Source organism: Mustela putorius, unplaced genomic scaffold, assembly GCF_011764305.1.
Source record: "Mustela putorius furo isolate JIRA1106 unplaced genomic scaffold, ASM1176430v1.1 tig00003942_pilon_pilon_pilon, whole genome shotgun sequence".
NCBI classification, from domain to species: Eukaryota; Metazoa; Chordata; class Mammalia; order Carnivora; family Mustelidae; genus Mustela; species Mustela putorius.
In genome coordinates, this window is record NW_025422087.1 from 18,004,128 (window position 1) to 18,029,660 (window position 25,533).

A 25,533-nucleotide genomic window follows, 5' to 3' on the forward strand; every position below is an offset into this window, starting at 1 on the left:
TAATGACACTCACAGCTAAGAATTAGGAAGAACGTAAATATCTACCATAGGGGAATAGATATGTTCATGCAATGGGTTACCACTAATAAGTTAATACGAACTAGATCTATATTTACCAACATAAACCTCAAAAAATAAACAAAGAGGCATATGTCAAAAGGATAACCATAATATGAAACTTTATTATATAAACGTCTTTTAATTTTTTTATTATTTATTTATATTTGAGAGAGAGAGAGAACATGAGCACACACAGGAGCATGCAAGCGGCAAAGGGAGAGGGAGAGAATCACAAGCAGGGTCCATGCCCAGCACAGAGCCCAATTTACTTTACAAAGATTTATTTATTTAAGAGAGAGAGCACACACAGGGCGACTGGGTGGCTCAGTGGATTAAGCCGCTGCCTTCGGCTCAGGTCATGATCTCAGGGTCCTGGGATCGAGTCCCGCAGGGAGCCTGCTTCCTCCTCTCTCTCTGCCTGCCTCTCTGCCTACTTGTGACCTCTCTCTGTCAAATAAATAAATAAAATCTTAAAAAAAAAAAAAGAGAGAGAGAGAGCACACGTGTGAGTATGGGGAAGGGGGTCTAAGGAAGAGAATTGTGGTAATCACTGCACAATACCTGTATGCCAAGTCATTATGCTGTATAGCTTAAGCTTATACAGTGCTATATGTCAATTATACCTCAGTAAAACTAAAATAAATTAACTAATTAAAGATAAAAGCCCATTTCCGAAAAAATATGGGAGAAATTTCCACCAGCCCTGCCCACCCCTCACCCAGAATGAGAGAATCATTTTGGTAAGCATAACCGAAGCTACTTCCTTCTAAGATTCCTATTCAATCATATGGAATCCAGATCTCCATTATATTAGTAATCCACCACAGAATTCTGAAATTGTAAAGGAAAGTCCCTTTTCTTCTACCTAAAAATAAATAAATATAGATGAAGAAAGTGCAAATGATCACATTATGTTATAAATACCTGAGAAAAGAAAATCAGAGCTGTCCCAAAGAAACAGACATGAGAAGCACCAAAGAATGATCCAGCATTCAAGTGCCTGATCTTATTTCCTTATAGTCTCCAGAAAAGCTGGCTATGGTTCCAATCTTCCCAATATTTGGTTGTTAAACACTTCCTTTTCACATATGTCAGCTACTCACTCCCTTACCCTGTCAGTAGATTCCCGCTTTTGTTTCAGCTAGGTCAGGGGGATACCTACTTATGCTGAGGTGTGAGTCGCTCCTAATGGATCATACTCAATTCCTAATACATGCAAATTCACATTTTATATTATTTATAAACATTTTTCATTGTTTATACTTTATTTTGTTTATATATATTTACATAAAGTAAACACAATTTTATATTTATTATTTTATTACATGAAACAGGATATATTTAGTTACTGTTCCTACCTTTCTAAATGCCTTTATTTAAAAGCCATACACTACAGCTGCCACCAACAAACACCTGCTAAAAGGATTTTATGTAGGTAAAAAAAATCTCTATTTTATCTTCCAAATCTCATATGTGAATAAGGGAAGATCTAGCAAGGAATATATTCATTAGAAGACAACCAACCAGTAAAACTGTTCCCTACTAAAATGAAACTACAGAGGCACCTGGGTAGCTCAGTGGGTTAAGCCTCTGCCTTTAGCTCAGGTCCTGATCCTGGGATCAAGCCCCACATCAGGCACTCTGCTCCTCAGGGAGCCTGCTTCCTCTTCTCTCTATAGGTCTGCCTCTCTGGCTACTTGTGATCTCTGTCTGTCAAATAAATAAAATCTTTATAAAAAAATAAGATAGGGTTAAGCCGCTGCCTTCGGCTCAGGTCATGGTCTCAGGTCCTGAGATCATCGGGCTCTCTGCTCAGCGGGGTGCCTGCTTCTCTCTCTCTCTCTCTCTCTCTCTCTCCCCCTGCCTCTCTGCCTGCTTGTGATCTCTCTCTGTCAAATAAATAAATAAAATCTTTAAAAAAAGAAAAAAAAAATAAGATAAAATAAAATGAAATTGTAGGGGCGCCTGGGTGGCTCAATGGGTTGAGCCTCTGCCTGAAACTGAGCCCCACATCAGACTCCAGCAGGGAGCCTGCTTCTTCCTCTCCCTCTGCCTGCCTCTCTGCCTACTTGTGATCTCTCTCTCTGTCAAATAAACAAATAAAATCTAAAAAAAAAAGAAAATAAAAAAATTTTTAATAAAATAAAATAAGAGGGGGCGCCTGGGTGGCTCAGTGGGTTGAAGATTCTGCCTTCAGCTTAGGTCATGATCCCAGGGTCCTGGGATCGAGCCTCACATCGGGTTCTCTGCTCAGCGGGGAGCCTGCTTCCTCCTCTCTCTCTGCTGCCTCTCTGCCTGCCGCTCTGCCTACTTGTTATCTACAAATAAATAAATATAATCTTTAAAAATAAATAAATAAATAAAATAAGGGGCGCCTGGGTGGCTCAGTGGGTTAAAGCCTCTGCCTTCAGCTCAGGTCATGATCCCAGGGTTCTAGGATCAAGCAAGCCCTGCATCACGCTCTCTGCTCAGCGGGGAGACTGCTTCTTCCCCTCTCTCTGACTGCTTCTCTGCCTACTTGTGTTCTCTGTCTGTCAAATAAATAAATAAAATCTTTTTAAAAAAAAATAAATAAATAAATAATAAAATGAAACTGTATTTTGTCATGATCTTTCTTATCACTCAGTTGTTCTGAATATAAATGAGCTGCCACAACTTATAAGACCACCATTTAAAATTTTTTAAAGTTCAACTGCCAACTGAGGGTCTTAGATGGGAGGGGGTTTGGGGGAGGGGGTGAGCCTGGTGGTGGGTATTAAGGAGGGCACATAGAGCATGGCGCACTGGATATTATACATAACAATGAATCTTGGAATACTACATTACGAACTAATGATGTATTTTATGGTGAATAATATAACACAACAAAAAATAAATAAATAGAGTTCAACTGCCACTTACCGCTTCCAGTTGTTTCTTCTTCTGCACTAGTAATTCCAACATGAGGTTGACATTGGCCAAATCAAGGTTATCCTGATCAGTTCCCAACAAATCCTGAAATATTTGCCACCTGTGGCCATTCTAAAAACGAAGAAACACAGTAACCTCCTAAGAAGACTGTTTTAGAGACCCTAAAATGTTTAACTGCTACTTCCTAATTATGTTTATTACATAGATATCAAAAATATACTATAATATTCTAACCTACTCCTTCCTAGCCAATAGTTCCCCACTGCCTTCTAATTATAATTAAACACTACTTCTCTCTTAAATCAATCTGGGTAACAGATACAGAAGGTATATTCAAAACAAATGTTAAGTGAGCATGTCTAAAGGTGTAACTCCCTTCAAAATAAGTACTTGGATTTTAATTATTTGTCTAGCCATATTTTCAACTTTGTCCTTGGTAAGGTACTAATTTAGGCTCACTTCCCTCAATAATTTAGGACTGATTCTCTTAAATTGAGAATCTTCCAAAAGTTTTTCCAAATTACCAACCGCAATTCCACCCTGCCATATAATCTTCCAAATGCCATGTACTACAAGACAACTCTGACTCAATGCTATCCCAGAAGACCTTTCAAAAGATGATCATTAAAAAAAAAAAAAAAAAAAAAGATGATCATTAAATTTTAGACGATGCAGGTAACAAAAGTTCTTTATTAAACAAAATAATCTTAAATTTTATTCTTAAAGAAAATCAATGACATATTAAGCTCTAATATCTCATTAATATTAAGCCAATAAAAAAAACTGAAATTTATTGAAAAGTAGTAATAAGAGTTGAAACATACGGTGCTACTCACTGAGTGGTCCAATTTGAACCTCTTTTCCTCAAATCTTTGCTTCTGTTTGAGAATGAGCTCATTCACTGAAAAGAGAAATAAAACAAAAAGCACATATAATTTGTATTGTTGTTAAATGTATCATCTAATTGTTCTGTTTAAATGGGTTCTATTTTCACTTTTAAGAGCCCCCAAATTAAAAAGATGCTAAGCAGAAAATGCTAGGCTTTCACTTTATTTCAAATTAGAAAACAATTTTCCACAGATTCTAATGCTACAACTGCTATTATTACTACCACTATTATTAAAGGAGAATTCTCTGGAATATGTACTTTCTCGTACACATCTCAATTATGATACTGTCAGCACCTGGGGGAGACAATTCCTCACTGTGTTGGTCTGCTGCATCCTCCACATGGTACCTGGTTGATTCTCTAAGGTAGACACTAGAGATTCTTATTTGTTCTTCTTTTTGTTACTTTCCTATAAATACCATGGCAGATACTGTCAGTTACCTATCCAAAACCATCCCACCCACCCTTTTTAAAAAAATAATAATAATTTTTTTTCTAAGCCACATTTCTTTTTCAGAAAAGCTAGGTTTCACCCCAGCCCAACGTTATGATTCTTAACTAACTTAAGCCAATCTTGGCATTCATACCCTTACAATAGCTGACATGGGATTAAGTATGTGACCCAGTTTTAATCAATGAAGGGTATGCTGTGTTTCAGAAAGAAATGGATAGGAAGAAAAGAAGTTCTTTCCCTCCCTTCTTTAAGAGATGATGCCTAGAGCTACTCAGAGCCATCCTACAATCTTAGGGCAGCCAGTCAAAGAACCAATACATGCTAGGATGGAGGAACAAAAAGACGTAAAGAACTTAATCATATCCCTGAACCACTGAATTTCTAATTCTACAAATCCTTTTCTTCTGTCTTTAAGGATGAACTGATAACATCAAACAAATAATAACAAAAAAGTCTGATAAAGAGTAAGAAACTAGGGGCTCCTGGGTGGCTCAGTTGGTTAATTCAGCTCAGGTCATGAGCGCCGGATCCTGGGACGGAGCCCTGCATTAGGATTCCTGCTCAGCAGAGAGTCTGCTTCTCCCCCTCCCACTGCTACTCCCCCTGCTTATACTATCAAATAAATAAATAAAATAGTAAAAAAAAAAAAAAAAAAGAAAGAAAGAAGAGAAAAGAAAAGAAAGAGAGAAAAAAAGAAAAAAAAGAAACTAGCACTAAATCAGTTTAGCCCTAGGCTAGCACTTTATAGACAAGATCCTATGGGTTATTCTCCCCATTTTAGAGATGAGGAAATATTAGAGGGAGCATCAAGAACTTACACATGGTGACACAGAGTACAAAACCGATTTGGGATACAAATCCAACTATCTAATATTTTTCACTATACCACAATCCAACTATAAATATTTCCAAACAAACCAGAGAAGTATCACGCCCATACTAACAATCCAAGCTTCTATGATAAGTAAGACTCAATCTAAGTAAGATGCGATCTAAGACTTGAGCAACTCTGAGTAGGAAGACAAATATATATGACACAGTATGTATATCATAATGTGATAGTACTATCACTGAAGCAGACTTACAAAGAACACAGGACAAGGAACAATCATGTGTAAATAAGCAGGCTACACACAGAAGGTGACATTAGAATTGGGCCATCACATCCACACAGAGATTCATTAAGCAGAAAAAGAAGTGGTAAAGAATTAAGAGAAGGGTGTGAGAAAGAAGGGGTTAAAGTCATACAAGACCAGGAGATAAGATGACTTTAAATCAATATGGCTGAAACACGAGGTCGAAGTGATTTTGTTAATGATTAATAGGTTATGAACTAAGGCTGGAAATGAAGATAGATGGAAACCTGATTCTGAAGAGCCTGGTATGTATCTCACAAGCAAAATTACCATTCTAACCCAGGAAAGAGAAAGGAGAGCTCCAACTAATGTAGTGGGAATAAAGAGAAGCTCATAAATAAGAGTTCAATGTTTCAGTTATAGAATTAAACATCTGAATAAAACTGGGACTTCAACTTTAATACTTTACATGTGTATACCAAATTGCATTTTCCTGAGAAATCTCACATTATCACTAAATTTGAAGAATATTCTATATCCATAATTGTAAGTGTCTGGACCCTTGAAATGGCCACAGTACTAAGAAGAAATAATGCATTTCTACTGCTAAAGCTTCCATTCTAGTAACTATATTTTTAGAAGCAGAAGAGTAGTTAAAGCATATATGCTTGTGGAACAGATGGCTTAGGACCAAATCCCAATTCCACCAATACTATTGTACAAGTTTATAAAAGTAACCGAACTTTTCTGTACCTTAGTTTCCTCACCCAAAGGAGAATATTGATGACAAGAGTACTTATCTCATAGGACTGAAAATTAAATGAGTTAGCTTACACAAAGCACTTAGGACACTACCTGGCAGTAATAAGGATGTTATATACTTTTTTTTTTAACAGTTATTTTAAACTTAGCATTCACGTTGTCCCTTCAAAGAATAATAATGTTATTCAGAATGGTGATAAAATTCAATTTATAAATTTAAACATAGATAGAGAAAGCTAGAAAAGAGACAGCAAGGAGAGAGATGGGGGCAGGCAGCTGGAGAGAGGGATAGGGAGAGCTAGAGAGCAAGTCTTGGCAGGAGCAGAGGAGAGCAATTGCAGGAATTGGGGGGAGGTGGGCGGGTACAGGATAGATGGCAACAGGGACAGAAACACTTCACCTTGCAAGAACCTTCTAGTAACAAGAACAAGCAAGATGGAAAGAATAGTGAATGTGTTGGAAGAGCAAGGGTATAAAGGGTAATGAAATAGAATATAGTGGAAGGCAGAAGAGCTGGAGGAAGGAAAGTCAGAAGAAAAAGGGTCTGTGGTATAGTGTTTAGGACAGGAAAGGAAAAATCAAAGTACTCATCTTGCCAAAAAAGTAAATGATTATAAATGACCAAAAAATCAAATCTCTGAGTGTTTGGCTTCTAATTCTTTGCTTTCATTAAAATTAAAGAAAGGACTTGACTTGTTAACTAACTGAGCATTAAGACTGTTTTTGATGATAAATCAATAAATGCTTTTTCTCGGATGCCTGGGTGGCTCAGTCAGTTGAGCAGCTGCCTTCAGCTCAGGTCATGATCTTAGGGTCCTGTGATCGAATCCCACATCGGGCCCCTTGCTTGGCAGAGAGCCTGCTTCTCTCTCTCCCTCTGCCTGCCACTCTGCCTGCTTGTGTGCTCTCTCACTCTCAAATGAATAAATAACATCTGATTAATTAATTTAAAAATGCTTTTTTTTCTTAATTTCTTACATGAGAACGAGGTCAAAAAACTGAGTGACATTAATGTTAACAAAATTCCTTCATGCCCCATCACCTTATTCATGTAAGCAAAGCTTCTTAAGACTTACACTTTAAAAAGAAAAATCTTAAAATTATATAATTTATAGATCAATTATATCTCAATTTTTAAAAAACTATGATGATCCTAAATAAATAAACAAACGAATAATAAAAAGAATACAAATGGAACTCCTTCCTTGTCCTAGTAATAACTACTAAGCACACCAGAACTGAGAAAAGCACCAAACCTTAATAAGCAGCATGTTTTCAATAAATATTTATGCCTAATACTTTATAAAATTTGTGAATATATGTTTGACTAATTATATACTACTACTAATTCAATAATAATCCAGAAAAAATATTTGAGATTTTTAAATTATATTCAAAAAAATTTTGTCTATAGTTTCTATTTATATACATTTCTGTTACAGAAACGCACTATAGATAGATCGACAGATTTCAAACATGAAAATACATCATATAAGGATATAATTATGTGGCCAATAATCAATTTAAGTAGAAGTTCAAAGAGAAAAGGAATAAATAAAATTTCCCTTTGTCTATTTTCAAATTAATGATAAATATCAAACCACTATGATATTTCACTGGATACATTTTCAAAAAAAGATAAAAGCTTTATTTTTAAATAATTAGATTTATAACACTCCTAAAGTTACATTCTTTACTACCACTTAAACTTATAAAGAAAACTTGAGGATGATAATTTTAAATGGGGTTCAATACATGAGGAAGAACATTTTCAAAATTTTTATGAGTCACCCAAGCAAAAAGTTTTGAAGACCACTGTTAAAGAAAATATATAGCTCAGCCCTTTATCCATGACTCAGGTAAACGTACAGTATTAAAAGGGAAGGGTCCTGGGATGCCTGGGTGGCTAAGTTGGTTAAACATCTGACTTCAGCTCAGGTCATGATCCCAGGGTCCTGGGATCAAGTCCTGCTTCAGACTCCCTCTGCCTGCCATTCTGCCCACTTGTGCTCTCTCCCTCTCTCTCTCTGACAAATAAATGAAATATTTAAAATAAATAAATGGGAAGGGTCCTAACCTATCAACCAAAAAAAGTACAAGGCTACATAGTAGCCTTCAAAATTTTAAAACATACACTTATTTTACCATGCTCAAAAAGAAATCTGAAATTACTTCAAAAGGTTCAAGTTCCTCAACCCAACCAAGAATAACAAACGCTATACAAATAAATCACGGAAATTCAAGCTAAAGCAATGGAAATAAATAACTTAAAAGGATTTTTTCAGTAAAGGAAAAAACAAGGTGGAATTCCACATTCAGAAATAGATCTCAAGGGGCACCTGGGTGGCTCAGTCGTCAAGCATCTGCCTTCAGCTCAGGTCATGATCCCAGGGTCCCAGGATCAAGGCCCCATTGGGCTCCCTGCTCTGCAGGAAGCTTGCTTCTCCTTCTCCCACTCCCCCCTGCTTGTGTTCCCTGTCTCTCTCTCTCTCTGTCAAATAATTAATAAAAATCTCTTAAAAGTTTTAAAAAATAAATAAAAGAAACAGATCTCAATGGCACCCTGAATGCCTAAGATCCCTGTCTACCTAATGTGGGAAGCTATGAATCTGAATATTATTTTTTTTTAAGATTTTATTTACTTTATAGAGAAAGACACAGTGAGAGAGGGAACACAGCAGGCAGAGAGGTAGAAAGAGAAGCAGCCTCCCAGGGAGCCCAATGTGGGGCTCAATCCCAGGACTCAGGATCATGACCTGAGCCAAAGGCAGACACTTAACTGAGCCACCAGGCATCCTGAATTTGAGTATTATTGTACAAATGTAAAGAGGGGAAGGGATGATGGGAAGAAAAACAGAAAAAGATGTATCAGGATAAAATGTTATTTCCATGGCTAACATTCATAATCACATTACAAGCTGCCCTATAATTAAAAGACTTCAAATATGGACATAAAATACCAAAATTTTTGTTTACCCAAAACAAAAATTTAGTATCCATAAAAAGAAAAGGTTAAAAACTAGATTACCACCCAGATCATTTCCAACTCAGAAAATCAGTTAAGTGTGACTTCACTACTCACTGGATATATGTGAGAATATATAGTTAATGTATGAAATCACTTTCTAACTAAAATAGTACTATGCTCTCAAAGTCCTTCCATACTGGTATATAGTGCTCCCTCTAGTTAGAAATCCACATAAAAGAATCTCCAGCTTTTGGACTCATTAAAAAATGTTGCCTGAAAGTTTTATTAAACACCAAAATTGTCAGAAGATCAGATTCCTTTCTGTATTTAACCATTTCAAAAGAAGTTTTCTAAAGTTATGACAACTGATAGAAAAGATTCTAGAGCCCACACAGCAGCAACAATTGATGTTTCTGAGCTCAGGGACACAAGGTTTTGCTTTTGCAGGACTTTGATTTCCCTTCTACCCAATCTAGCCCATTAAGTCCAGTCCTGCAGAGTATCACACCACTCAATGTTTCTTCTTTTCCTAAGTTCCTTCTCCGAGTTTTTACTTTTCAATTGCCTCCCCAGGTCACAGGCTCCCTTAACCTATCCAGAAATCCAATTACCCAAGTTTCTCCCCACCTTTTCTCTCTTTCCATTAACACTTTCTTCCCCTGACCCTCGCTTCTATCCCAGAAGCTCAACCAGCAGTAATGCACCACATTGTATAAAGAGACAGGTATTCTGGACCTCTGGCATCCCCTTTAACCTCACATTCTGTCCCACCATCTATATAAGAAACTAAGGGTTGTAGCAGTCAATTTTTCTTTTTTCATGAAACTTAACAACAATATCATATAGTACTAACAACACATGGTATAGAAAATACATCACGAAATAATGAAGACTGGGAAAAACACCCAGGTGGATAGAAGAGAAAGACTTGCTTTACCCCTACACTATGTTTTCTAAATAAATTTCTGCCAGCATATACTCTTGGGGATAGAATATTTTAAATAATAAAGAATCATTCCAAAGACTCACCCAAGAAATTAGGATACAGATGGTCAATATTATCCACAACATAGTTACACTTGGGACATCTATTATTATCCTCCAAACTCTGATGAATACACTTGTAGCTATTAGCAGGAAAAAAATAAAATAGGGTTCATTAAATCAGTAAAGGATTAATAAACTGGTCATAAAATAATGCCCATAAAGTCTTCTATTTCTCATTTAAAACAAGTAATTTGTTATCAAATTTATTTCAGCTTATATTTTATTATAATAAAATAGAGAGCATTTATTAGGCAACAGTATACAAAAGTTAATGTTTAAAAATGAACTTGAGTAACAAGTCTACTGGATATAGAACGTTAAAAAAAAGTATTAACTTTTAAGGTTACGCAATTTAAATACTACATAACAACACCCAAGAAAAGCAAATGACTATGATTTAGTTAAGCAAATGGACTATTCATGTTCTTAGAGTGCTGATATCCTTAATACAAAAAGAGCACACTCAAATAAAAAAAGTAAGAGAAAAACAGATCAACAAGACAAGCATTAGTCAATAAGAATGAGAAAATCATCACCTTCAGTAGGATAAAAAAACTGATTTTAAATGATATGCTATTTTTTACTAAACAGAATGGAAAATTAAAGAAAATACTATCAGAGTTAAGGAGCACAAGAGAACCTCACGTCCTCTTGAAGGAAATGCAACTGCCACAACATTTCCAGAAGGCAAGTTGTATGGAAAACCTTAAGGTTGTGTATCCCCTTTGATGTAATTATTTTATTTCTAGGAATTTACCCTAAGGAAATGAGCAGAGGTATATACATAGAAAGATGCTCAATTCAAGATTATCTGTAAACAGCAAAACAAATTAGAAGCAACCAATACACTACAAAATTGACTAAATAATTTGGTAAACATCAATCCAAAAAATCACATTACAATACATAACTATATGCCATTAAAAATAATAATTCTTAATGGTTATAGCTAAAGAAAGAGGATTACAAGAAATTTTTCCTTCCTCACAATATATATTTCTGTAATGTTTGATGTTTTGCAATTATGTATCATCTTTTAATAAAAAAATCTTTTAAATATTGTTTCACTAGAGGTGCCTGGGTGGCTCAGTCAGTTGGGCGTCTGCCTTCGGCTCAGGTCATGATCTCCAAAACCTGGAAAGGGAGCCGGACGCACAAACTCCATTGTCCCTCTGTCCCTCCCCAACCCACCACTACCACCATCACCCTTCTCCCTCCACACCCACTCATGCTCTCTCTCTCTCTCCCAAATTAAAAAAAAAAAAACTATATATATAGTTTAATATTACATATATATATTTCCCCCCCCAACCACACCCACAAAACCACAGAGAAATATCAAATTGACATTAGAAAAAAAAGTCATGGGGCGCGTGGGTGGCTCAGTAGGTTAAAGCCTCTGACCTCTGCTCAGGTCATGATCCCAAGGTCTTGGGATGGAGCCCAGCATGCTCTCTGCTCCATGGGCTCTCTGCTCCACGGGCAGCCTGCTTCCTCCTCTCTCTCTCTGCCTGCCTCTCTGACTACTTGTGATCTCTGTCTGTCAAATAAATAAATAAATTTTTTTTAAAAAAAGAAAAAGAAAAAAGTCACTACATCACTTTTTATGGACTAAAAATCACAACCTCAACATAGTGGATACAGTACAATCACAATGTGCCCATTTAAAAATAAACCAAAAAGACATTCATCATAATGTTTACAGTGTATGTCCCTGGGCCATAAAATTACAGGAAACTTTTTCTTAGATGTCTACAAGTTTTGGGGTGCCTGGGTGGCTCAGTTGGTTAAGCAACTGCCTTCGGCTCAGGTCATGATCCTGAAGTCCCACAATCAAGTCCCACATCTGGCTTCCTACTCAGCAGGCAGTCAGCTTCTCCCCCTGACCTCTCCTCTCTCACACTCTCTCTCTCTCAAATAAGTAAATAAATAGAAAATCTCTTAAAAAAAAAAAAAAAGCTTACAAGTTTTTATAGCAAAAAGGCACTGCTCCTAACAACCAGAAAAAAAATTATTTTTAAGAAATCACAAGGGTGATTTATAAAAAAGATTCCTAAAATGACAGCACCTCTTTTATTCTATATCCAAATTACTATAAATTTACTTCAGCTTTGTAAATTGAAGCTAATTTTTATAACCTACTTACTTCACTCTATCTTATCAAAACAGAAACCTACAACCATCAGGTTTCTCTGATTTCTCTAATTAACAACTACTTTTTCTTCTCACATTTGGTACTTTCAAGGTAAGTTGAAATAAAAACGGTATCACAGAGAACTGCAGTGATGATCTTTGGCACAGCACAAGGATCTAAAGATCAGAGTAAATGGCTGCCACAAAACAGGTACTCAAATATATATATATATATATAACAAATGACTGGGGTGCCTGGGTGGCTCACTGGGTTAAGCCTCTGCCTTCGGCTCAGCTCATGATCCCAGGGTCCTGGGATCGAGCCCCACATCCGAGCCCCACATCTGAGCCCCACATCAGGCTCTCTGCTCAGCAAGGAGCCTACTTCCCCCTCCCTCTCTGCCTGCCTCTCTGCCTACTTGTGATCTCTGTCTGTCAAATAAATAAATAAAATCTTAAAAAAATAAAATAAAGAAAACTTTGTGGTATTTAAAACTAAACAAAACAAACAAATGACTTATTCAGTGTTCCAGAAATAATAACATCGCCTCTTGCAACTATGATAAGGCTAGGATTGCCATATTACCACATGATAGTTTCCATATCTAACAGAAAATCTCCTACGTAGAAATTTCAGTGAAGGAAAAAATATACAAATTGTTTTTGTTTTCATTTTTATTGCAAGGGAAAAGCATAAAGCAGGTATGCAATTAAAACATGGAAACACTTATAATCTGCTAGGGAAAATGGAAATGAGTTCATATTACCAGAAAATATTCCAAAAGAACAAGATTTAACCCTTTAAAAAATCTGCAAGTTCAAATAAACCAAGTGATGAAGCAGAAAATCTGGGAAGGTTATTAAAGATGAGAGAAGCAGTTGACAAATAAGCAGAAGGGCATTCTGGGTTTTAGCAAATGCCTTTTGTAAAGAAATGATAGTTAGAAATGAGCCAATAATATGATAAGAAGAACAAGCTAAGTTGTTACCCCAGTGAAAGAGACTGTCACTATACAAGAAATTATCCCAGAGTCCAACAGAATATCCTTCTCTCCTATCTTCAGCAACCTAATCACATCCCTTGTCAGTAAGTTTACTACCACACCATCCTCCTAGAAGAAAAAAAACAGCAAGAAGGAACTGTCCTCAGGAACAAAAGTTCAAGTGACTTTTCCCCATTAATTGGTAATATCCATCTATACTACAAAATGAAAATGCATCAACTTAAATACCACTGTATAAAACTGACATGACAAGATACATCAAGTTTATCTCATAGCATCTACTACCTCACTACCACCCCTTGGCAGACCTGTCCTAGTTTGAGAAATAGTAACTATCTTATTTTGTACTTATCTGTGTATGTGTCTGTAATCCCTTCTATTTGCTCATTCAAAACAAGGATTTGTTTTAATTCATCTCAGTAACCTCAATGTCTAGCACAATATCCTGTTAGAGTTGAACTAAATAAATGTTCAACGTATGAAAAAAAATAGCTATAGACAAAAAAGAAACATGTTGTCTTCTGGGTCACATAAAACACCACTAGAAATTCTCAATTATTTCTTTCACAATAACTCTACTTGACCATCACCATCCCAGATGTGGAATTTTGGATTCCAAAAGAAGGATAAGTGTCTAGACTAGTGATCAAGATGGGGGGATATAAGGATATATATCTTGGGTCTACCTGAGAGGTTTTCAAAAGCTACTCACACTAAAACTCTTAAAAATAGTAATTCAGCACTAGAATGTGCAGACATAAATGGGTGCCTATGTTTATTAAGTGTATATCTGATAATGAAAAATGACTATTTTGAAATTCTGCCCTTTGCAACAACATGAATGGATCTCAAGGGTATTATACTAAGAGAAGTCAGAAAAAGACAAATACCATACAATTGTATTTATATGTGGAATCTACGAACAAAACCAATGAACAAACAAGCAGAAACAGATTCATACATACAAAGAACAAACTTGTGGTTGCCAGAATGGAGGAGGATGGGGACATGGGCAAAATAGGCAAAAGGGATTAACAGGGATAAACCTCCAATCATAAAATAAATAAGTCACAGAGATGAAAAGAACTGCATAGAGAATAAAATCAATAATATTATAATACTGTACGGTGACAGCTGGTAACTACACTTATGGTGGTGAGCACTGAGTAATGTACAGAATTACTATGTTGCACACCTGAAACTAATATAACAATTATGTCAACTATACTTCAATAACTTTTTTTAAATGAGTATTTCTCCATAGATGAATGGTTACTCTGTTTCTTCTATTAAGTATATACCTAACCCCCCACGCAAAAAAAGTATAGTCCTACTATAAGGTATAAATATCTTTTTCTTTTTCTTTCTTTTTTTTAACTTTTAGGACACTGCCTGTAATACACAGAACACCATACCACTTTAACCATCCAAAGACCTCTTTGAATGTTTTCTGAAATCCTCTACTCACCCATCCCAATACACGAACTTTCTGTTTCTTCTCATTTTTCTGTAAGTAATTGTAGACACTAGGGTAAATAAGACCTTATCATGAATACCTTTTTCTCTCTCTGTAAACAAGGGTGAGTACATATAAAAAACTGTGAATAATCAGAAAATTCTCAAAAAAGAGGAGACTTTAAACAAGAACAGCAAAGACAAATCAGTACAGTAGTCCTATATAATAACCGAGTATAAAGAAAGACGAACAGCAAAGTACAGGACAATTAATTAATCAAAAGCCCCAAAAGACAAGCTGATACCCAGGTTTGACCACAGATATGCTGGAAGATGAACAACACTGAGGGATGCTATTAATTATAATTAATTTGTAATGAAACAAAACAGTGATATCAGAACTTGGTAGACATGAGGTCTGAGAAGAAAAGTGAAGGGGGCAAGCTGGCGGTGGCAAAGAGAAAAAGCAACCCTTATCTCTACATCACAAAGAAGCCAAATACAACAGCTAATAGCAGATTCACTGTCGTCAAGTGGGAACAGCGGCTCCAATTTTATTCATAAGTAAGACTAGAGATAAACAGTTCATGTGGTCCAATTTGATTTGGTGTTAATAATTTGGACAGAGCCTGGAAATGCTAACACTGTTTAGCTCCAGATTACCAGCCAGCATCCAAGAGGCTACCATTAATGACTGAAGTTCCAATGCCCTCACATGATAGGACAGGGTAAATAATTACGAGCTTTTGCTGTAGACAAAAGTACAATAGGTCTCACAGTTTCACAAGCCTGACAATGGGACTGCCAGTCTCCAAGCTGACTAGCTCCTGACAACCTTATGGTCTCTATCCTACCAAAACGTGCTCTCTGGCAGGTATTTTAAACACATTCATATTTTAAAACACACTCAGGTTACAACAGCACTTGAATTATAACAAGGATCTAAACTTAAACTATTTTTATTTGAAAGGAAAAACAGGTATTTTAAGAAACTAGTGGGGTTTCCAACGATGACCTTAGGACATACCTTGAAGATTACGGGACTCATTGGAAAGGCTAGGGACTATTTAATGATAAAGTCAATCAGTAATTTATTATACTTCAGAACATAACAAAGGAAGATTATTGTACTTATTTACCAGACTCTTCAGTATCCTTTTAAAATGCCATAGTGACTATATAAGTTGAGGAGGGCAGTTAGGAAAATTTAAATCCTCATTTTTATCATTTGTACCAAACATCCACACCTTCAGAACTACGAAAGAAGAGACGGTGAAGGAGTAGGAAGAGAAGGTAGAGATGGATAGCAGAAGAGATAGGTTGAGTGACTGGACAAATAAAAGGCAAGTTACAGAGCAAGAACCAGAATCCTGATTTACCAACTTCAAGACTCTGCTCTTTTAGCTCTATCTCAGTATTTCTCAAAACTAGGCAATTTTGTCCCCTACTCGATATGTGACAATGTCTGGAGACATTTTTGGTTGTCACACTTGTGAGAAAAGGGACTGCTACTGGGCAGAGGCCAGGGATACTGCTAGACAATCTACAATACCAGGATAATCACCCACAAAAGATATTATCTTGTTCAACAGTCAATACTTCCAAAGGCAGAGAAAGCCTAATCTAAATCACCCAATTTTCCAGAGATGAAACTCAAAGTCTCCAAGGAAGGTATATGGTTTCCTATGGAATGCTTTGGTGCTATATCAATTAATGGCCAAAGGAAACACTACTGTTAAACAATAAGCCTGAAAAGACCAAGACCATACATATATCAATCTAAAAGCAAGACACACATGACCAGAACTTCCGTAGCAATATGGAGAAGGAAGTTATTCATCAACCATAACAATGTCAATATAATGATACACCAGGAAATCTAAATTATTTAAGGCAAGATGGTCTTTTTTTTTTTTTTTTTTTTTTTAAAAACCAGCAAAAAAATTCTGGAAGGACACACCATCACTCCTTACCAGGATAACCTCTGAGGTGGTAGACAAAAAAAAAAAAAAAAAAAGACTGTAAAAACAATGACATTTACATCTCGGGCTACAGCTTTCTGGACAAAAAAAACTTGTTTTTTAAATAAGAATACATATTGCTTATTTTAATAACATATTTTAATAAAAAGCATAGTACAGGCCAAGAAAGTTATTTTTATTCTGAACTTCTTTTGAAATGACTGGTAGATTGGATATCCCTATCACTGCTGCATCATGCTCCAAATCAAACTAAAATACTTACAAACTGGTAATAACACCCAGTATGTCAACAGTGTAAATGATTTACGAACACGACTGAAAGCAAACAGAATATACCACCCCCAATCAAAAATAAACAAAAGGAATTAAACAGATTACATAACCATTAGGGTGGCTACTATTTTTAAAAAAAGAGAAAATGACAAGTTTATGGAGGTTCCTCAAAAAATTAAACACAGAACTATCATATGATACAGCAATTCTACTTCTGGGTATATATCCAAAAGAACTGAAACCAGTCTCTCAAGGCAATATTTAGACACCAATGTTCAAAGCACCATTCTTAACAACAGTTAAGAAGGCAACCCAAATGCCCATGAACAGATGAACAAATAAAATACAGTTTACACACACAATGAAACACTATTCATCCTTAAAAAGGAAGGAAACTTTGACACATACTACAACAAGGATGAAACTTAAAGACATTATGCTAAGTGAATTAAGCCAGTCACAAAAACACAAATACTATTTAATACCACTTATATGAGGTATCCAGAATAGTCAATTCACAGAAACAAAGTAAAATTGTGACTGGCAGAGGCTGGGGGGTAGAAAGAAATGGGAGAGTTGCTTAAAGTTTATAGTTTAAATTATATAATTTAAAGTTTAAAACTTTAAAGTTTAAAGTATATAGTTTCAGTTTGCAAGATAAAAATTCTGGAGATTGTATAACAATGCAAACAAACATAACATTACTCAACTTGAAAATGTTTAAGATGGTAAATTTTATGTTATGTGTATTTTACAACTAAAAATTTTGTAAATGTACAGATTAATGTGACATATATACAAGACTGAGCAACTAACAATAACACTGAGCAAAATGTTAAAGAAAACACAGATCTTTTTAATCCCCTATATCTTTTTCCAATGACTTTCTAACCTCCTTTATGGGTCTCACACTTATCCCCACAAATGAGTTAAAGATGCTTCATGCTCCATCCTAATTATGCAGTACCCCTCAATTTCCTAAAACAGGAATTAAAACTCTATAATAATTAATCAACTCAAAAGTTTTGAAATCCACCTGTAAGGACAATGGTAAATGTAAGTATTCCACAGAAATTATGCACAAACCATATGCTTTCTGCCTTGAGCTGCTGAACTTATAAAAATACATCAAAGAAATTATAAGATAACCAAAATTATTTTAAAAACCTAACTGCTCACTGGCTGCACTTAAACACAAGTTAAAAATCAAGACAATTTTGCTAAATAAAATCATCTTACCAAAAGCTGTGGCCACATTTCGTCATGTATGCTTCCTCAATCATATCAAAGCAGATAGGGCTAAAAAGAAAATAGAGAAGTCATTGATTTTTTTTTTCAGTAGAGTGATTAGAAATTGGCAAGGCTGGTAACAATATCAATGAAATCATTTACTGATACACAGCTAAGTCTTCAAACATTCTATCAATAAGACAGAATTTCAGTAGAGATGAAGGTGCTTTAGGGGATTGGGGATAAAATGACAATTTGCTCAAGACAGCACTAAAAGTCATCAAGTTCTAAGATGAATTAAAATGGCCCCAATACTTTAACTCACCCATAACTTTTAATAATGCAATGCAGTCACGAGAGCCCTTCAAGTTCTACCGTCTTTTTCAACTATCCCTATACTCAAAAACACCTAGGGCAAATGCTCTTTTATTTCCTATCTAAAAAACCTAGTTCCTTGATTGATAAATTTACAATTCCAGTACCAATAACTCTACTATATAAGGAAGACGGTAAATTACAACTAATACCTAAAATAGTACAAATGGTATCCATTAAAATAATGACATATATTAACTACTTTAATCTTTTCCACAACAAAGTGTTGATAGGTACATATTACTAGACTCATTTAGTAACTCAGAGGCACAAACATGTTAAAGTCATACATAGTTAGGAAGTAACACAACTGATTTTCAAATTTAGGTCCATGCTCTTAACCACCATTCTATACTAATTCCAGATATGGTAAGTTCAATACCAAGTCATACCACCATAGTTCTGGCCAACAAAGGGAAGTTAGTTATCAACCTCTGAGAGGCGACTATCCACCAGAAAAATACAAAGACTTAGAAAGAGATTTCCCTTTATTTTTCCTTCCTTTCATTCTGAAAACTCTGAACTCTCCAGAGGTACAAAAGTCATCTCCTTTTTTCTTTTTTTTTTTAAGATTTATTTATTTTAGAGAGAGAGAGGGAGAGAGTGAGCACACTCTTGAAGAGTCAGGGGTAGGAGAGAATCCCAAAGCTGACTCCCTGCTGCTGAGTGCGGAGCCTGATGTGGGACTCAATCCCAGGACCCTGAGATCATGACCTGAGCAGAAATCAAGAGTGGGCTGCTTATGACATGATACTATATGTGGAAAACCCAAAAGACTCCACTCCAAAACTGCTAGAACTTGAACAGGAATTCAGCAAAGTGTCAGGATATAAAATCAATGCACAGAAATCAGTTGCATTTCTTTACACCAACAACAAGACAGAAGAAAGAGAAATTAAGGAGTCAATCCCATTTACAACTGCACCCAAAACCATAAGATACCTAGGAATAAACCAAAGAAGCAAAAAAACCAAAGAGGCAAAGAATCTATACTCAGAAAACTATAAAGCACTCTGAAAGAAACTGAGGAAGACACAAGAAAATGGAAAAATGTTCCATGTTCCAGGATTGGAAGAATAAATATTGTGAAAATGTCTATGCTACCTAAAGCAATCTACACATTTAATGCAATCCCTATCAAAATCCCATCCTTTTTTTTTTCAAAGAAATCGGACAATTAATCTTAAAATTTATATGGAACCAGAAAAGACCTCGAATGGCCAAAGGAATATTGAAAAGGCAAGACAAAGGTGGTGGCATCACAATTCCGGACTTCAAGCTCTATTACAAAGCTGTCATCATCAAGACAGTATGGTACTGGCACAAAAACAGACACACAGATCAATGGAACAGAATAGAGAGCCCGGAAATAGACCCTCAACTCTATGGTCAACTAATCTTCAACAAAGCAGGAAAGAATGTCCAATGGAAAAAAGACAGCCTCTTCAACAAATGATGTTGGGAAAATTGGATAGTCACATGCAGAAAAATGAAATTGGACCATTTCCATAAACCACACATGAAAACAGACTCAAAATGGATTGAAGGACCTCAATGTGAGAAAGGAATCCATCAAAATCCTTGAGGAGAACACAGACAGCATCCTCTCCGACCTCAGCCACAACAATGTCTTCCTAGGAACATCGCCAAAGGCAAGGGAAGCAAGGGCAAAAATGAACTACTGGGTTCATTTTGCACAGCAAAGGAGACAGTTAACAAAACCAAAAGACAAGTGACAGAATGGGAGAAGATATTTGCAAACGACATATCAGATAAAGGGCTAGTATCCAAAATCTATAAAGAGCTTAGCAAACTCAACACTCAAAGAACAAATAATCCAATCAAGAAATGGGAAGACATGAACAGACATTTCTGCAAAGAAGACATCCAGATGGCCAACAGACACATGAAAAAGTGCTCCACATCACTCAGCATCAGGGAAATACAAATCAAAACCACAATGAGATACCACCTCACACCAGTCAGAATGGCTAAAATTAACAAGTCAGGAAATGGCAGATGCTGGCAAGGATGCAGAGAAAGGGGAACCCTCCTACACTGTTGGTAGGAATGCAAGCTGGTGCAACCACTCTGGAAAACAGCAGGGAGGTTCCTCAAAAATTCAAAATAGAGCTACCCTATGACCCAGCAATTGCACTACTGGGTATCTGCCCTAAAGATACAAACGTAATGATCCGAAGAGGCACGTGCTCCCGAATGTTTACAGCAGCAATGTCCACAATAGCCAAACTATGGAAAGAACCTAGATGTCCATCAACAGATGAATGGATAAAGAAGATGTGGTATATATATATATATATATATATACAAACACACACACACACACACACACACACACACGGAAATACAGCCATCAAAAGAAATGAAATGCTGCCATTTGCGACGACATGGATAGAACTAGAGGGTATTATGCTTAGCGAAATAAGTCAATCAGAGAAAGACAACTATCATATGATCTCCCTGATATGAGGAAGTGGAGCTGCAACGTGGGGGGTTTGGTGGGTTGGAAAAGAATAAAGATGGGATTGGGAGGGAGACAAACCATAAGAGACTCTTAATCTCGAAGAACTAACTGAGGATTGCTGGGGGGAGGGGGTTGGGAAAGGGTGGTGTAGTTATGGACATTATGGGGGGTGGATGTGCTGTGGTGAGTGCTGTGAAATGTGTAAACCTGGCGATTCACACGCCTGTACCCCTGGGGATAAAAATAAATTATATGTTTATAAAAAAAATAAAAATAAAAAAAAATGGGCTGTTTAACCAACTGAGCCACCCACACACCCAACAACAGCCATCTTCTGACCAAAAAGACAAAAAAATAAAAGCTAGGAAGACAGGATACTGGTTCCTTGATGACATCCTTGGGCAGTTGTATCAGCTATGGACTGCCTAACCCTGGAATTCACATTACATGAGCAAAGTAAATTCTCACTTGTTTAAAGCAGTATTCATCAAGTTTTCTGTTACTGGCATACATATCCAATCCTTACTGATGATACATGATACACTTAAATTATAAAATTAAAATTTACCTACTTCTTCAAGAAAAATGCCCTGGGCATAAATACTATCTCAGAATGTGAAATAATTTTTTAAAAAGTTATAAAATCCCAATGTTGCACAAGCTCAGAGTTTCACCACATATGGTGTTGGCTTAGACTGTGTTGGTTTTGTCAGCCTTTACTCTGTTGGATTGAGAAAAAAAGAGTTCTCCTCAATGTAGAGATTTGGTCATTTCTCTTCTGAAACAAAATCCATCTTACTCCTGCCTAATGGAGTTCAGAAAGCAAGGCTGGGGGCCCGTCCTAAGAGTGTGTGGATGTGCTGAGCTCTGTAGGCTTCTCTGTGATCCCAGACTGTGGTTTTAAGGTGCTGAAGAACAGATCTGGGAGGGACAGATTGTACTTCACAGGTACAGTTCGTCACTGGGTGCTCAGGCAGATGGTTTAAGACTTGGTTTAAGACTCAAAACCCAGAGTGGAAGCAACATTTACCCCCCCCCATTTTTTACAGATTTTATTTTTAGAACAGTTTTAGATTTACAATTAAATTGAAACGAAGATACAGAGGTTTCCCACATTATTTGCTGCACCAAACACATGCATGGCTTTTGCCATTATCAAAATCATTCACCAGAATGGTACACTATTTTTCCCCCAAGGATGAGTTTACACTGACACACCACAATCACCAAATTCACAATTTACCTTAAGGTTCACTCTTCATGTTGTACATTCTGTGGGTTTGAACAAAAGTACAGTGACATATATTCATCATTATAATCTAAAGATTATTTTTCACTGGCCTAAAAATCCTCTGTGCTCTGCTTACTCATCTCTCTCTCCTCACCCACAACCACTGATCTTTTTGTGTCTCCATAGTTTTGTCTATTCCAGAATGTGTAAGCATCCGAGGGCAGGCTTCTATGTATACATTAGCTTTCAACTCCTATGTGTACCAACAGGTACCAACAAAAATTGTATGGTATGTTTAGTCTTGTATATTTATTTATGCTTCTCTAAAATACTTTTTTTTTTTTAAGATTTTATTTATTTATTTGGCAGACAGACAAGTAGGCAGAGAGGCAGGCAGAAAGAGAGGAAGGGAAGCAGGCTCTCTGCTGAGCATAGACCCCAATGCGGGACTTGATCCAAGGACCCAGGGATCATAACCTGAGGTGAAAGCAGAGGCTTTAACCACTGAGCCACCCAGGCGCCCCTAAAATACTCTTTTAGACCTAAACAACTCTTACCATAATCACTACTGTTTAAAAAAAATGCACCTGCATAGATTTAAAATTGTCCTACAAAATTCTCATTCTTTGAAGCCTTTTCTGAATGATTTCTAAGTCACTGATACCTAGATTTTCCACAACAACATTCTCTATTACTTTGGTGAGGTAACATTTATTAAGAGAATCCATGACAGGGACGCCTGGGTGGCTCAGTGGGTTAAGCCTCTCTGCCTTTGGCTCAGGGAATGATATCAGGGTCCTGGAATCAAGCCCCACATCGGGCTCTCTGCTCAGCAGGGAGCCTGCTTCCCCCACCTCTCTCTCTCTGCCTGCCTCCCCCTTTGTGATCTCTCTCTCTCTGTCAAATAAATAAATAAAATCTTTAGGAAAAAAAAAGAGAGAGAGAGAGAGAATCCATGACAGAACTAAATGCTATTGGTAGTGGGATCTTAAACCAGGTTTACCTGTAGCCAGCAAACCTACATCTGACTCCAGCTTTAGGAATGTTGCTGAACATGTCTAATATACCTCATCCCAGAACCTCCTGCACTCTTCACACCCACATACAAATATTTAGTTCATAGGGAAGAAAACGATAATTCAAAATTGTCTCAGAGTCTTTCTTCCAATCTGCAGAAATCTATGTTCAAGTTTTGAGGCAGGCCTTTTCTGTGTTTACACACCTACATGAAGTGACTACACGAAACTACATCCAACTGCAAGCTAGCAAACAGGAATTTTTTAAAAATCCCATCTTCTATAAAACATCTAATTTTCAGGTATGTCAAAGTATAAAAGAAGAAAAAAAAGCTCAATTTAGAATCAAAGAACTAAGACAAAGTAAAACAAAGCAAGAGAGGAGCCTGAGATGGGGAAAAGAATAATGTAGAACACAATCAGCTCACTCTTCACTTTAAAAATTCGACTGCAACCAGACTCACCCTATTACTATATACACCTGGAAAATTAGAGGGTGGAGGGATAAATGAAAACCTGCTTTCAGACACTGGACACTAAATAGCACAGTACTGAGATCTTTGAGGGAAAGAATTCTAGAAATCCACACAGGGTTCCCAAATCTGTTGCTGAATACTAGTCATATGTGCCCAGGGCAAAAACTCTATAAGATCAGTTAAAAATGACCAGGAAGGTATAAAATGCAGGGCATTCAATAGAAAACCAGGAGAGTCATTAGTAGTGGAGCTAAACTAGATCTAGAAAAATCGCTCCTCCTCAGCCACCCTCAAAAAAAAAATAAAAATAAATAAATAAAAAAAACATTTATAACTGCACTGAACTTACAATTTTCTCAAAATAAAAGGTTTAATTACAAAAAACTTAACTTAGTTAAAAAATATAATACTCAAAAGGATCAAACTGATCTGCAAGGAACTTCACTTCCTGCTAGAACACAGCCCAACAGTCTGTAAAGGAAGAAAACAAAATCCAGCATTCAGTAAATGCAAGTTTATAGTGTCCACTACCCAATTAAAAAAATTACTAGCCATGTGAAATTGCAGGAAAATGTGACCCATAAATGGGAGGAAACTCAGTCAACAGGAACAAAAAGATAAACACTGAAATTAGCAGAAAAGATTTCAAAACATATATTACAAATATGCTCAATGATTTACAGGACCATGAAAGTATAATGAGGAAAATAGAAGACATACAAAGAACCATTTAAAACTCTTAAGAGCTGGTGCTTGCTTCAGCAGCATATATAATAAAACTCTAAGAGCTGAAAAATACAGTACATGAAAATATAGCAAAAGACATGAACTTATAAGAGAAAGTAAAATGTAATTCCTAGAAATTTTAAAAAACACATCAAAAACAAAGCATTACTTCCATGGGCTCATCAATACATGAAACACAAGTTAAGGAAAGAAGTTGCAAATGTGAGGATAGGTCAACAGACATTATCTAAATTAAAACACACACCAAAAAAAGAGAGAGAGAGAGAAGACAAAGCATCTAAGAGTTCTTGTGAAGATATTTCCATACCCACCATTAAAAACTTAAGGCAAATATTATAGTGCACAAACCTAAGCTTGCCAAAAGGTCTATCCATGTCATTTAAGTGGGCTGTGCAGCGTTGGTGGTATAGTGGTGAGCATAGCTGCCTTCCATGTCATTTAAGTGCATTCAGAAACCAACATGACAGGGGCACCTGGGTGGCTCAGTGGGTTAAAGCCTCTGCCTTTGGCTCAGGTCATGATCCCAGGGTCCTGGGATCGAGCCCCACATTGGGGGGAGGGGGTCTCTGCTGGGCAGGGAGCCTGCTCCCTCCTCTCTCTCTCTGACTGCCTCTCTGCCTCCTTGTGATCTCTGTCAAATAAATAAATAAAATCTTAAAAAAAAAAAAAAGAAAGAAACCAACATGACAAAACAGATACAGAAAATTATTTTTTAAATACCACTATTTTGAATTAATAAAGGACACATCTCAGTTAAGCAAGGGCCATATCACAATCAGTTTGAGTCTCAGAGTCCATATTTGTAATCCCCCTAACATTTGTATACATTGTACATTGTCTACTTCAAAAACAGCTTCCAAACTTACTGAACAGTACAAAGGATAATCTCAAAACACTTCAATAAAATAATAAGTACCTTGTTCAATCCATATATATCTTGGTACAGACGCTAATTCCATT

The 25,533-nt window shown here is 36.4% G+C and overlaps 1 protein-coding gene across 3 annotated transcripts in view; it reads right to left on the reverse strand.

Annotated features, from left to right (window-relative positions):
* Positions 1-25,533, reverse strand: part of COP1 (COP1 E3 ubiquitin ligase) — a 247,250-nt gene that overhangs the window by 203,678 nt on the left and 18,039 nt on the right. For 2 of the 3 annotated variants that reach the window (XR_006603576.1, XM_045069659.1), the window contains exons 2-5: positions 18,253-18,312; positions 10,149-10,246; positions 3,795-3,871; positions 2,962-3,081 (exon numbers count right to left, since the gene is read on the reverse strand). Coding sequence is in view for 2 of the 3 variants with exons in the window: in XM_045069659.1 (XP_044925594.1) it covers positions 2,962-3,081; positions 3,795-3,871; positions 10,149-10,246; positions 18,253-18,312 (355 nt within the window). In the remaining variant the exon portion in view is untranslated. The remainder of the gene's footprint in view (positions 1-2,961; positions 3,082-3,794; positions 3,872-10,148; positions 10,247-18,252; positions 18,313-25,533) is intronic. The other variant, XM_045069660.1, reaches the window with a different exon arrangement.